At 40.6% G+C, this 13,990-nt stretch overlaps 1 protein-coding gene across 3 annotated transcripts in view; it reads left to right on the plus strand.

Moving 5' to 3' along the window:
* Positions 1 to 13,990, plus strand: part of PRR11 (proline rich 11) — a 33,006-nt gene that overhangs the window by 730 nt on the left and 18,286 nt on the right. For 2 of the 3 annotated variants that reach the window (XM_005693110.2, XM_013971791.2), the window contains exons 2-3: positions 58 to 143; positions 13,469 to 13,601. In XM_005693110.2, coding sequence (XP_005693167.2) covers positions 13,474 to 13,601 — 128 coding nt within the window. In that variant the 5' untranslated portion in view covers positions 58 to 143; positions 13,469 to 13,473. The remainder of the gene's footprint in view (positions 1 to 57; positions 144 to 13,468; positions 13,602 to 13,990) is intronic. The other variant, XM_005693111.3, reaches the window with a different exon arrangement.

Here is a 13,990-nt window from a genome sequence, read left to right on the forward strand (position 1 = left end):
TGACTAAAAGTTGTTTATGGGAGTGTAAACACATTTTCCCTTTAAAATGTGTTTTAGGAAGATGTTAAAGAAACGCAATTGTCATTTTTAAACCGAACGAAGGGCTCCTGTGTCTGCAGCGCAGAAAGCTAAACTCTGACTGGGTGAGTTTGCCGCAAAGTAAAGGTTTTATTGTAGGGAGCCAAGCATGGAAGTGGGAGACAAGTCTCAGATTCACTCCAACTCGGTCTCTTGAGTGCTGGGTTTTTAAAGGGGAAGAACAAAGGAGCTGAGATTAATCATCTTAATTGTCTGCAGTCTAGGGGTCTTTAGTCGCCTGTGGTCCCTGGGGTCTGTATCAATACAATCTGTAAAAGTCATTTTACCTTGGAAGATAATTCAGAACAGCAGATGAACAGTGGTGTTTATCTGAAAAGCTGTGCCTCAAGGAACCTGACTTTCATTACTTATTGTTGGGCTAGACCAAAAGAGAAACAAGAAAAAGAACAAAAAACCAGACATTCGTTTTCGTTATAAATTAGACATAGTACTTTATTTCCATTTCCGTTGCTGCCATGCTTTAAAAGTACCCCCAGACCAAAAGCATTCTTTTGTATCACAGGGTGGAGTTTTCATAGCAGTGCCTGCTCTAGTGGCAGAGAAGGCAATGGCAACCCACTCCAGTATTCTTGCCTGGAAAATCCCAGGGTCAACGGAGCCTGGTGGGCTGCCGTCTATGGGGTTGCACAGAGTCAAACACGACTGAAGCGACTTAGCAGCAGCAGCAGCAGCTCTTGTGGAAGAGAGTAATTCTCTCTCTACTATTGATTCCATCTTTGTACTGGAAATACTTTTGGACCCATCCTTTAACCATATGAAGGTGGTATGATTTGAAGAACTAAAAAACTCCTTCACCAAGAGATTTTTCAGAATTGTATTAAAGTATATTCTTTTTTTTTTTTTTGGCTGGTGGCTAACAGTGGGTGCTTGATACACCATAATGTAATTTTATTTAATTATTATTTTTTTAACTTTATTTTACTTTACAATACTGCATTGGTTTTGCCATACATCAACATGAATCCACCACGGGTGTACATGAGTTCCCAATCCTGAACCCCCCTCCCACCTCCCTCCCCATACCATCTCTCTGAGTCATCCCAGTGCACCAGCCCCAAGCATCCTGTATCCTGTATATATACTAACACATATATATGGAATTTACAAAGATGGTAACGATAACCCTGTATGCGAGACAGCAAAAGAGACACAGATGTATAGAACAAACTTTTGGACTCTGTGGGAGAGGGAGAGGGTGGGATGATTTGGGAGAATGGCATTGAAACATGTATAATATCATGTAAGAAACTAATCACCAGTCTAGGTTCGATGCAGGATAAAGTATATTCTTAATCAAAATAGAGAACACTTGCTAGATAACACTTAGCGGGAATGATTTCTTCCATTCATTTGTTGAATGAAACATTACTTAATGCCTGCTATACTTTAAATCCTGAGGAAAGAGATGAATAAAATTTATCCTACCCTTGAAATATCTCACAGTCCAGTGGGGTGACAAACGTGTAAGCAAAAACTACAATGCTGCTAAGTCACTTCAGTCATGTCCGACTCTGTGCGACCCCATACACGGCAGCCCACCAGCCTCCCCCCGTCCCTGGGATTCTCCAGGCAAGAACACTGGAGGGGATTGCCATTTCCTTCTCCAATGCATGAAAGTGAAAAGTGAAAGTGAAGTCGCTCAGTCGTGTCCGACCCTCAGAGACTCCATGGACTGCAGCCTTAAAGGCTCCTCCGTCCATGTGATTTTCCAGACAAGAGTACTGGAGTTGGGTAATTGTCACAATCAGTTCAGTTCAGTTCAGTTCAGTCGCTCAGTCGTGTCCAACTCTGCGACCCCGTGAATTGCAGCACGCCAGGCCTCCCTGTCCATCACCAACTCCCGGAGTTCACTCAGACTCACGTCCATCAAGTCAGTGATGCCATCCAGCCATCTCATCCTCTGTCGTCCCCTTCTCCTCCTGCCCCCAATCCCTCCCAGCATCAGAGTCTTTTCCAATGAGTCAACTCTTCACATGAGACGGCCAAACTACTAGAGTTTCAGCTTTAGCATCATTCCCTCCAAAGGAATCCCAGGGCTGATCTCCTTCAGAATGGACTGGTTGGATCTCCTTGCAGTCCAAGGGACTCTCAAGAGTCTTCTCCAACACCACACTTCAAAAGCATCAATTCTTTGGCACTCAGCTTTCTTCAACAGTCCAACTCTCACATCCATACGTGACCACTGGGAAAACCATAGCCCGGACTAGACGGACGTTTGTTGGCAAAGTAATGTCTCTGCTTTTGAATATGCTGTCTAGGTTGGTCATAACTTTTCTTCCAAGGAGTAAGCGTCTTAATTTCATGGCTACAGTCACCATCTGCAGTGATTCTGGAGCCAAAAAAAATAAAGTCTGACACTGTTTCCACTGTTTCCCCATCTATCTCCCATGAAGTGATGGCACCAGATGCCATGATCTTCATTTTATGAATGTTGAGGTTTAAGCCAACTTTTTCACTCTCCTCTTTCACTTTCATCAAGAGGCTTTTTAGTTCCTCTTCACTTTCTGCCATAAGGGTGGGGTCATCTGCATATCTGAGGTTGTTGATATTTCTCCTGGCAATCTTGATTCCAGCTTGTGCCTCTTCCAGCCAAGCGTTTCTCATGATGTACTCTGCATAGAAGTTAAATAAGCAGGGTGACAATATACAGCCTTGACGTACTCCTTTTCCTATTTGGAACCAGTCTGTTGTTCCATGTCCAGTTCTAACTGTTGCTTCCTGACCTGCATATAGGTTTCTCAAGAGGCAGGTCAGGTGGTCTGGTATTTCCATCTCTTTCAGAATTTTCCACAGTTTATTGTGATCCACACAGTCAAAGGCTTTGGCATAGTCAAGAAAGCAGAAATAGATGTTTTTCTGGAACTCTCTTGCTTTTTCCATGATCCAGCGGAGGTTGGCAATTTGATCTCTGGTTCCTCTGCCTTTTCTAAAACCAGCTTGAACATCAGGGAGTTCACGGTTCACGTGTTGCTGAAGCCTGGCTTGGAGAATTTTGAGCATTACTTTACTAGCATGTGAGATGAGTGCAATTGTGCAGTAGTTTGAGCATTCTTTGGCATTGCCTTTCTTTGGGAAATGTCACAATAAGGGTGTGTGAAAAGGAGTGCTATGGAGGCACAGAAGAGGTGATGTAAACATCTAGTAAACATTCCATAAGGGCAAGAAATGTTGGTCTTCTTCACAGTTGTATCCCCTACCTACCACAGTACCTAGTGGATCATAAACAGTCATATTTCATGCACCTAGATACACCAACTGTTATTTTTCTGTATAGGGGTGTGTGTGTAATATAATATATAAAAGTTACATAAATTATATAGAAATACATGGTTAGATGGGGCTTCACAGGTGGCACTAGTGGTAAAGAACCCGCCTGCCAATACAGGAGACGTAAGAGAAGCAGGCTTGACCCCTGGGTCAGGAAGATCTCCCGGAGGAGGGCATGGCAACCCGCTGCAGTATTCTTGCCTGCAGAATCCCATGGACAGAGAAGCCTGGCAGGCTACGGTTCATAGGGTCGAAAAGAGTTGGACACAGCTGAAGCAGCTTAGCACACATGCATGTGGTTATATATATATATATTCTATAGTATACATTATACATTACACATATACCCCTATAAAGAGAAATAGCTAACCAGTAACAATTGGTGAATCTGTGTGAGTGATATGAATGTTAATTATGCTATTCTTATAAATTTTCTCAAGGTTTGAAATTTTTCAAAGTTAAGAGTAGAGGAGATTCATGTTGATGTATGGCAAAACCAATACAATATTGTAAAGTAAAAAAAAAAAATTTTTTTAATAAAAAAAAAAGAGTAGAGGAGGGCTTCCCAGGTGGCTCAGTGGTAAAAAATCCACCTGCCAATGCAGGAGATGCGGGTTCAATCTCTAATTGGGAAGAACCCACATGCAAAGGAGCAGCTGAGTCCATGCACCACAACTGTTCAGCCTGTGCTCCAAAGCCCGGGAGCAGCAACTGCTGAGCCCTGTGCTGCAACTACTGAAGCCCATGTGACTAGAACCTGTGCTCTGCAACAAGAGAAGCCACCACAATGAGAAGCCCTCACACTCAACTCAAGAGTAGCCTCCGCTCTCTGTAACTAGAGAAAATCCTATGCAGCAACAAAGACCCAGTACAAGCCAAAAAAAAAAAAAAAAAGAGTAGGGGAAAATAGACTATATCAAAAGACAAAAACAAGGGGGAGCCCAGGGGAGAATAGTGACGTCAACTGAAGACAGAAGACAGAAAGGGGAGTGATGCTAAGGAGAAGGGACAGGATGACTTAGAGAAATATTTCTGATTCGTGTATATGAGTACTTTTTAAATTTAGTCTATTCTATAATGGAATATTCTTATTTCCTCACTTTTTTTTTTATCATGTTGTGGTACAGGCTGTTTTGGTTTTTTTTTTAATTGGCCTTAAATTCTTTTCAAAGCAAAGTAAAATGGAAGTGTATTTTTCAATTTACAAAAATAAGAAAAATGCTTTGAGTCATCAGGAAAGAATGAGTTTCTATCTAGTGTTAGCAGTTGGAATCCCACCTAATCTTTCAAAAAGAATTTGTAAGTCTCATTACGCTTTTGGAAAGGGGACAGTACATGTCTCATCTAGATAAAGATTGCTATATACGCTATTAATTGAACAGTTATCCTCTACAGAGTATCGAAAGCTTTTAATAAAGCAATGATGGTAAAAGAAACCTTAGCTTGCTGAATCCTCTGTCCTATGTGAGGTGAGAATTCATTATCTTTTAATTTTGGAAAAGCTATGATGATTTTTTAATACAATGTTAATCTAGAAAATATCTCAGACTGCATCTTTCTATCCTGACAGATAAGACATATTCTTTTCATTCTTTACTTGTGTCAATTACTATATTTAATTAGAAGGCTATTAGATAGTAATAATGACCCAGGGCCCAGGACACACACATATGGAAGAGATAAGAGAAAATATTATTTCATTCCTAGATTTTTTTTTTCATCAAAAGATAATTTCCCAAATGATATACATTGGAATATGTAGAATTCTTTAGAAATCTGAATGCAGAGGCACTGGAACAACCACCAGGAAATGGCTAGAAAGAGATGACCCACTTTCAGAAGGGTGGTATTTTTCCAGCTAATAGTATATGGCAAAGGTAAAGTGTCCAATACTACTCCAAGGCTTATTAGAAAGAAATACACAAATAAGAAATGGTAGTCCTCTGAGTCCTCTGTCCGTAATCTTGGTTCCCATTTGCCCAAAGGCAACAGTATCCACTTTTGTGATTGTTTTGTGACGTTTCTAAGTAATATGTTTATAATATTGTACTAATTTTCCCCCCTCACCCCCCCCCCGAGGTTAAACTCGGTGTAAATTTAAAGAACTGCTAATTGTTACTTTCTTCTGTCTTCCCAATGTAACTGTGTCATAATTTTTGGCTGCCATTTGTGTCAAAAGTGTTCTGCCTATGTGTTCCTCTAAGAGTTTCATAGTGTCCTGTGTCATAATTTTTAATTAAATACTCAATGTTTATACTATAAAATATTGTGTAACAGCTGATCATTACATGTTAACTATGATTTCATTTATTTTCTTAGACAACTTTTTCCTAGACATTGTTTATATGTTTATTTTTTTAAGCACTTCTCAGTAACCTGGGCCAAACTTTACAGAAAAATAATAAACTCCACTCAGAATATTCAAATGCACTAGGTAATTTATCTATTTCCTTTTTTTTTTTTTCCTGCTGAAGCCTTCTGTTACACTTGCTTATTTCACTGGCTAAGTAAAGGGTCAGTAAACTAGTATTTTTATAGGTCTCATGAGCTAAAAATGGTTTTTAGAATTTGTAGTAGGTGGGAAAAAAATCAAAAGAAGACAAATACTTTGTGACATATGAAAACTCTATGAAATTCAAATTTCAATAGCCATAAATAACATTTATTGGATTACAGCCGTAGTCATTGTCCATGGCTGTTTTGATGCAGAATTGAGTGGCTATAGCAGAGTTGAGTGGTTGATGGCTTGTAAAGCCTAAAATATTTATTATCTAGCCCTTCACAGGAAAGGTCCGCTGACCCCTGCCCTGGGCCCGCTGCAAAACTGTCTTCCAAGGACTTATGGTCACCATTATCCTGGAAATTCTCATTATTATCTCACTTCTGCTCTCACACTTGACTGAAATTTTGGCCAGGTATGGGATTGTAAACATTTCTCCATCAGAACTGCAGGATGGCTGTTGAACTCTGATGTCATTCTATTCTCAGGCCTCTGTATCTAGGCAGTGTTTTCTCTGGAAGCTTTTAGAATATCCTCTTTACTTTTGGTGTTCTAAATGATGACGTGCCTCAATGTGCATCTTTATTCAAATTATGCTGGGTAATTTCAGTATAATTTCAATCTGGAAATTCAAGTCCTTCAGTTCTAGGGAATATTTTTGTATTGTTTATTTGATAAAATTCTCTCCATTTTTTTCTGTTCTCATCTAAAACTTTAATCTTCAAACTGTTCTATTACATTTTAAAAATTTCTACTATTTTTAATTTTAAAAACGTTTTCTTTTCCTTTTTCAAGGATGCAAGATCTCGATTCTTTTTTGGGGGCCTTGATCCTTTTTAAAATTTATTTTTAATTGATTGATGATTGCTTTACAATACTGGTTTGATATCTGTCATATATCAACATGAATTAGCCATAGGTGTACATGTGTCCCTTCCCGCTAGGTTGTTACAGAGCCCTGGTTTGAGTTCCCTGAGTCATACAGCAAATTTTCTTTGGCCGTGTATTTTACATATGTTAGTATATATGCTTCCATGCTACTCTCTCCATTCATCTCACCCTCTCCTTCCTTTCCCCCATCCTTGTCCATATCATTTTCTGAAGTTTTGTGTTTTTTTTTTTTTTTTTTTTTAAGTTTTCTTCTACTTTTTACATTCTTTCCATTTCCCTCTCTGTTCATTTTGGTCTCTGTTCTTCATATTTAAGACTCTTCCTAAAATGACTGATGCTCCTTGGCTGTTATATGTCAAAGGAAGACACAAGAAAGATAGTTGGTTGGCAGCTCAAAGTACTGGATGTGAATATTGTCAAGCTACAGCCAGTTTCCCTGGAGAAGAATCTATTCTCCTCCAGGAGGAATGAGAAGTGTGGGGTTTTAAGGCCAGGAATTAAACTTGGGTGGCTTGTATTTGGGGAGCTGAGCTGAGGAAGGGAATTGAGTGTCTCACTTTTTAGTTCAGGACCATCCCCTGTCTTCTGAATAGTGACGTAGACATGACCCTACTATGCCTGGTGACCCAAATTCAGCAACTCTAACTTCTCCAGAGAATAGACTTGCCCATAAAATGAAAACCAGGACACTGCCTAGCTGCATGGACTGGAGGGAAGACGTCAAAGGCCTATCCAGTCGTTAAGACTTTTAATTAATCCAATTAAGCCCAATGGCACCCCACTCCAGGACTCTTGCCTGGAAAATCCCATGGATGGAGGAGCCTGGTGGGCTGCAGTCCATGGGGTCGCTGAGGGTTGGACACGACTGAGCGACTTCACTTTCACTTTTTACTTTTCATTCACTGGAGAAGGAAATGGCAACCCACTCTAGTGTTCTTGCCTGGAGAATCCAGGGGCGGCAGAGCCTGGTGGGCTGCCGAGCCTGGTGGGCTGCCATCTGTGGGGTCGCACAGAGTCTGACACAACTGAAGTGACTTAGCAGCCAAACCTCCCCAAAGGGACTTGGTGCTTTCAAGTCTGAAACTTCTCCGAGTTCTGGGATTTGTCTTGCTTCCTTTTGGCTTCTCTACCATCCAGTCAAGCCTCAGCTTTCCTCTGTTCTGCCAAGTCAGTTACCACTGTTCCATTTTCCGAGATTCAGTTCACACGTATCATCTATTATAGTATCTGTTCCTATTCTTTGTCCTATGAGTTTATGCCTTTTTTATTCCTTTACTGTCTTTTTCATGATGTTTCAGAAGGGAGTACACCTTTTCTTATAAATTTTATATAGCCAATTGAGTCTCACAAAATGCTATTATGAATTTTTTTTATAGACTTCATTTGTAACCAACCTATGGTTGCAGTCTATGAACAATCTTAGTCCTGATAGGAATCTTGGTTAATATTTTCATTTATTCTGTGAAGTAAGACAAACGTGAAACACAAAGATTTATGGTGGAACTTCATTTCAGTAAGCAATTTCTGATAAATAATCATTTTCAAATACTGGAGTAATACTCCTCAATTTTTCTGCCATTCAAAATGTAATGACTACAGACAAGATATACTCTTAAGTTTAATCTGCCCTATTAATGTTTTTTATCACTTTTTTTACTCATTTACTTATTTATTTATTGGCCATGTTGCACAGCATGTGGGATCTTAGTTCCCTGACCAGACGTCAAACCCACACCCCCTGCATTGGAACACAGCCTTAAACACTGGACTGCCAGGGAAGTCCTCCTCACTTTCTTAACAGTGAACAAAATAATAAATCAAGCCCTCATTTGTAGGGCTTTGTGTTTGGTTTTTTTTTTTGACCCTGAAGCTCGAGGGATCTTAGTTCCCCTACCAGGTATCAAAGCCATGCTCCCTGCAGTGGAAATGTGGAATCCTAACCACTGGGCTGCCAGGGGATTCCCACGTTTGTAGTGTTTTATAATAGGGATTCCCTGGTGACTCAGATGGTAAAGCATCTGCCTGCAATGCAGGACACTGGGTTTGATCCCAGGTCGGGAAGATTCCCTGGAGAAGGAAATGGCAACCCACTACAGTACTCTTGCCTAGAAAATTCCAAGGATGGAGGAGCCTGGTGGGCTACAGTCCATGGGCTCGCAAAGAGTCAGACACGACTAAGCGACTTCACTTTTTATGATAACCATGGTATAAATTCTCCCATCATGGCCAGTTTTTAAGTTTCCATTGTGAAGTCCTTGAATGTGGCATTGGGAGGAAATGAGCAGTAATGTATCTAAAGCATTTTCACTATATAGATAAAATAAGTTAAAAACATGAAGAGCATACATATTAGTAAAACCTTTATGAAATGCTGAGTTTTGTATACTTATAAATACCTTTTAAGATCTAAATTATCTAAAATCTAAATTACCTAATTATAAGTTTATATAATTTAAATGGTAGATTTAACAACTGGCTCACAGACTTCCTAAAAATGTAACAGTAAGTACCAATCCCAGCACATCATTAAAGCACAGGCTGAGGGAGAGAGTCAATCCACCGAGTTTAACCAGAATGTCCAGCTCCTTTTAAAGTCTGTTTTCATAACTGAGGGATTGGTGAATATAGGAAAAAGGGAAGCAGGAGGCCAGTTCTCTTTGTCAGTTTGATCCCTAACAAAAGACGTCAAGGCGAGAGAGGGAACAGGAACAGAGGAGGGAGGGCTGTGAAGAGCAGCTGAAAGACAGCGAGGGGAGGTTACTATGGAAATCTCAGATCCAGGGGAATCCTAGTCAGTGAACTCTGCCTTGGATAGAGGTTTCTTCATATAATAGTCTCGGCCATGGATTTGATGAGGTTTAACTTCTTTTCTAACAACCGTAAGTTTTTTGTTGCTTTCTGAGGCTTTCCTAAATATCTTCATTTAGAGTATTTTTGCTTTACGGTTTTTTTTAATCAATCTTTTAGACATCCCTTGTGTTTAACAATCCCTGTTTAGCCTTCCTTCATTACTTCAGTGAAAAGGAAAAGTGATATAATAAATGTGAAATCAGCTATCTTGAGGTATGTCTCCCAAGCCTTTAAGAACAATTAAGAAAAATGTTGTTAATCTGAGGCCTGGCAATTAGTTAAATAAGATGCTATCAAGAATCTTTACTCCTATAACGGTTGTTGATAACACACGCTGTCACCTGTTGCCATGAAGGGTGGCCTCTGTGGAGCTAAAGCATTTCTTAGTCTTGAATACCCACAGTGGGGCTGGGGGAGGTTCTTCAGTCCTTGGAATCTGGGAGTTTAGCAAGCCTAGAGCTGCATACCAAGTGCTGGAGGGTTACAGGGTGAACAAATGTGGAATGAATGTGTATTTTAAAGACCAATTGTTCCTATTCAAATGTAAGTTCGAAGAGAAGGAGGCCCAGCCCTTGAGACCATTTTTAGTTCTGCTGCTTGAATAAGGACATCTTTGTTCCTCAGGTAGCAACAGCTAAAACCAGCGAAGCCCTTCTTCACGTCAAGCCAGCTCTGACTTAATTTTCTTCAGAAAAGGATTTGGATTAAAATCTAAATATACTAGTTAGGGTTTATTTTTTAATTAATTTGTTGTAGTATAGTTGTTTTACAATGTTGTCTTACTATCTGCTGTACAGCAAAGTGAATCAGCTATACATATACATAGATCCCCTCTTTTTTTGGATTTCCTTCCCATTTAGGTGACCACAGAGCCTTGAGTAGAGTTCCTTTAGAGGAACTAAAGTTCTCATTAGTTATCGGCTCTATGCATAGTAGTGTATATATGTCAATCCCAATCTCTCAATTCATCTCCCACCCTTCTTTCGCCCCTTGATATCAATATGCGGTGCTGAGAAGTCGCCTAAGCTGTATCCAACTCTACATGACCCTATGGACTGCAGCCTGCCAGGCTCCTCTGTCTGCGGGATTCTCCAGGCAAGAATACTGGAGTGTGTTGCCATGCCCTCCTCCAGGGGATCTTCCGATTCAGGGATCGAATCTGCATCTCCTGCACTGCAGGCAGATTCTTTACCACTGAGCCACCAGGGATAGCACTCACCGATATCAATATATGAGTGTTTAAATAAATGTTTTGAAACACCCATATCTTAGATTTGGGGTAGTTATTATTATCTTGTATATCACCTATTCTACTATTGCATCACAGTGTATTAGGACAAACATGGTCTTTGGAGACGTACAGATTTGAACTTAATGCTTCAGTGCATTCCATTGGATACATCATTTCATCTTTCTAAGCCTTGATTTATTCGGATTTAAATGGTAACGAAAATTCTCTTACTCAGGGAAAATACCTTGCACAACAATGAAGACTGACTGAAAAATTGTATGTGAAGGTGCCTAAAAGTAAACGGGCATCCAATAAAAGGTTAATTTAGTTTTTCTTTCACTACCAACTCTCCACCAAGTTCCATGGATGCTCAGTAAATGTTACCAGCGAAGAAATTTACTTCCTTTTAAAAACTGACACTACCCAACTGTTGCCTTCTTATCTTCTCTGTTATTGTTACCAAACCAAATTGAGATCCACTTGCCCAACTCAGAGCCCAGCTCATCAACTGACCCTACACTGTGATGAAGGACACTACAGTGTTCATTGCAGGATACCAAACAAGGAGAAAGGGCAGCTAATGCTCAAAAGATCTGAACAACTCACTGGCTTTCAGGCAAGGATTTTTTTTTTTTTTTTTTTTGGTCTTACTGCACATGGCATGTGGGAATTCCCTGACCAGGGAACAAAACCACACACCCTGCAGTGCAAAGTCTTTAACTACTGAACATCCAGGGAAAACCCAGGCAAAGATTTGTCAAGGCAGTATTAAGGCTGAGGGTCGTAGGGTGCCCTGCTCAGCTGATGGACTTTCTTCTGTTTGCTTGGTGGTAAGGTAATAAGGTGATATTTAGGTGGTAAGGTAATAAGGTGATGTTCATCACCATTTATGCTTCTCACCAGTTTGGGGTCTAAGTGCTTGTGGTCAGCATATAGTCAGCATCTTTCACCTGGGTTGGCAGGGTGCAGGGGTGTCCTTAGTTTCTGCAAGACAACACAAAGATATGCATCAGTTGTTACATATATCCCATGAGGAAGAATTAGTTTTGTGACTGTTTTATCTCTGAACTATTGTTTAAGCTCTTATTACTTTTTTTGCTTGACTGCTTTTCCTTTGATTCTGCATTCCCTCACTTCTCTAATTAGTAGCTGTTTGAGTCTGCTCTTTGGAACTTGAGGGACATCTGGGAGACTGAAGCCTTTTTTCTACAAATGAGACAAAGGAGACAAAAAAGGCCTTTTGCATTGGGAAGGCCCTGCAAGGTCCTGCTTGATTTCATTATGAAGAAATTTACTTGACTGAGCAAAGACTAGCAAAACAAAACCAAAACAAAATTAGAGTAACATAATACCAAAGCCAAGGTATTTTCAGAGATAGTTTAGATCTGAGTTTAACTTTTCCCCCAGTTCAGGGTGGTCTCAGATGGCCGTGGGGTTGCTACAGCCTATGATGCCTTGAAGTGGGACCCCAGTTTCCTGACCAAGGACTGAACCTGGGCCGCAGTGCTCAGCCTGGCACTTGTCTGCTTTGAAGAAAGATTTCAGCAAAGAGGTGAAAAGCAGTGAGGCAAGTAACGTGCTTATTAGGAGAGAAGATACATGTAGAGAAAGTACAGGCAGGCTCAGAGAGAGAAAGTTGCACACTTTCGAGGTGGATTAAATTGCTTATACAGGGTCAGTTCTTCCTGGTGTCCTCTGGCCAATCATCTTGCTTTGACTTTGAGTCCCTGTTTAGTCTGGGTCAGGGCCCTCCCTTCATTGGAAAAGACCCTGATGCTGCAAAAGATTAAGGACAGGAGAAGGGGGAGACAGAGAATGAGATGGTTGGATGGCATGACTGACTCAATGGACATGAGTGTGAGTAAACTGCAGGAGATAGTGAAGGACAGGGATCCCCTGCCTGCTGCAGTCCATGGGGTCACAGAGTTAGATACAACTTAGCGAATGAACAACACCAGGGTCATCCCTTGTATGCATGTGCATCGTTTAGCCAAAATGGATTCCAGTGCAAGAGCCTCTGAGAAGTTACAAATTTGGATTTAGTGCTTTACTGCATTACAGAACATAATATGGTCTGGCTCCCCTTCCCCTGAGGGTCTTTTCTGCACATGCATAGATTAGGAGCCTCCTAGACCTCAAGAAATACGTGGTCTCTATCTTTTATCTAAACAGGACTCAACTCTTCCTTGCCCCTGCCATTATCTTTATCTTGAAACATCTGTCAGGACTTCCTGGTGATCCAGTGGTTGAGAATCTGTCTTCTAATGCAAGGCACACAGGTTCAGTCCCTGGTTGGGGAACTAAGATCTCACATGCTGCAGGGCAACTAAGCCTGCTTGCTGCAAATAGAGAAGCCCCCCGTGTGCCACAACAAACACCCAGTGCAGCCAAAAAGGAAAGAAAAGGAATATCTGTCTAGCGGGGGCAGAGTCCAGCTGCTCAGCCTAGGGTCCCTCTATCTCCTGCTTCAGGCGGACTTCTGGGTTGCTGGTGGTGACCTGTTTGCTAACCATAATGGTGGCTACAAGAATGTGTTCATTTAGTGATAATGCATTGACCTATACAGTCAAAAATTTTATTTTTGTGTGTGTATTATTCTTCAATAAAAAATGTAAATATTTTCTCTACAGAAACCATGCCCAAATTCAAACAGCGAAGAAGAAAGCTAAAAGCCAAAGCGAAAAGATTATTCAAAAGAAAAGAAGCCTCTCACTTCCACTCTAAGCTAGTTACACCTCCTCCTCCGCCACCCTCACCAGAAAGGTAAGGCATAATGTGGAACAGAGAAAATGTTAAAAATCTGGTCAGTTTGGGAGCAAGTCACCAGATGTATCAATGAAAAATGCAGAACGCCACTTAATTTGAATTTCAGATAACCAATGAATGATTTTTTTTGTATTGTCCCTGCAACATTTGAAATACACTCAAAACATTATTTTTTTAGTACTTATTCATTTTTTATCTGAAATTAAATTTTAGCTGAGCATCCTGATTTTCATGTGGCAACCATAGTTTAAGAGTTCAAATGACGGACTACCAGTGGCCCAGTGGCTAGGATTCCAGGGGCCTAGATTCAATCCCTGTTCTGGGAACTAGATCCCACATGCGGCAACTGAGTTCACAGGCCGCAAATAAAGAACCTACAAATCGCG

Source organism: Capra hircus, chromosome 19 (assembly GCF_001704415.2).
Source record: "Capra hircus breed San Clemente chromosome 19, ASM170441v1, whole genome shotgun sequence".
Taxonomy (NCBI): domain Eukaryota; kingdom Metazoa; phylum Chordata; class Mammalia; order Artiodactyla; family Bovidae; genus Capra; species Capra hircus.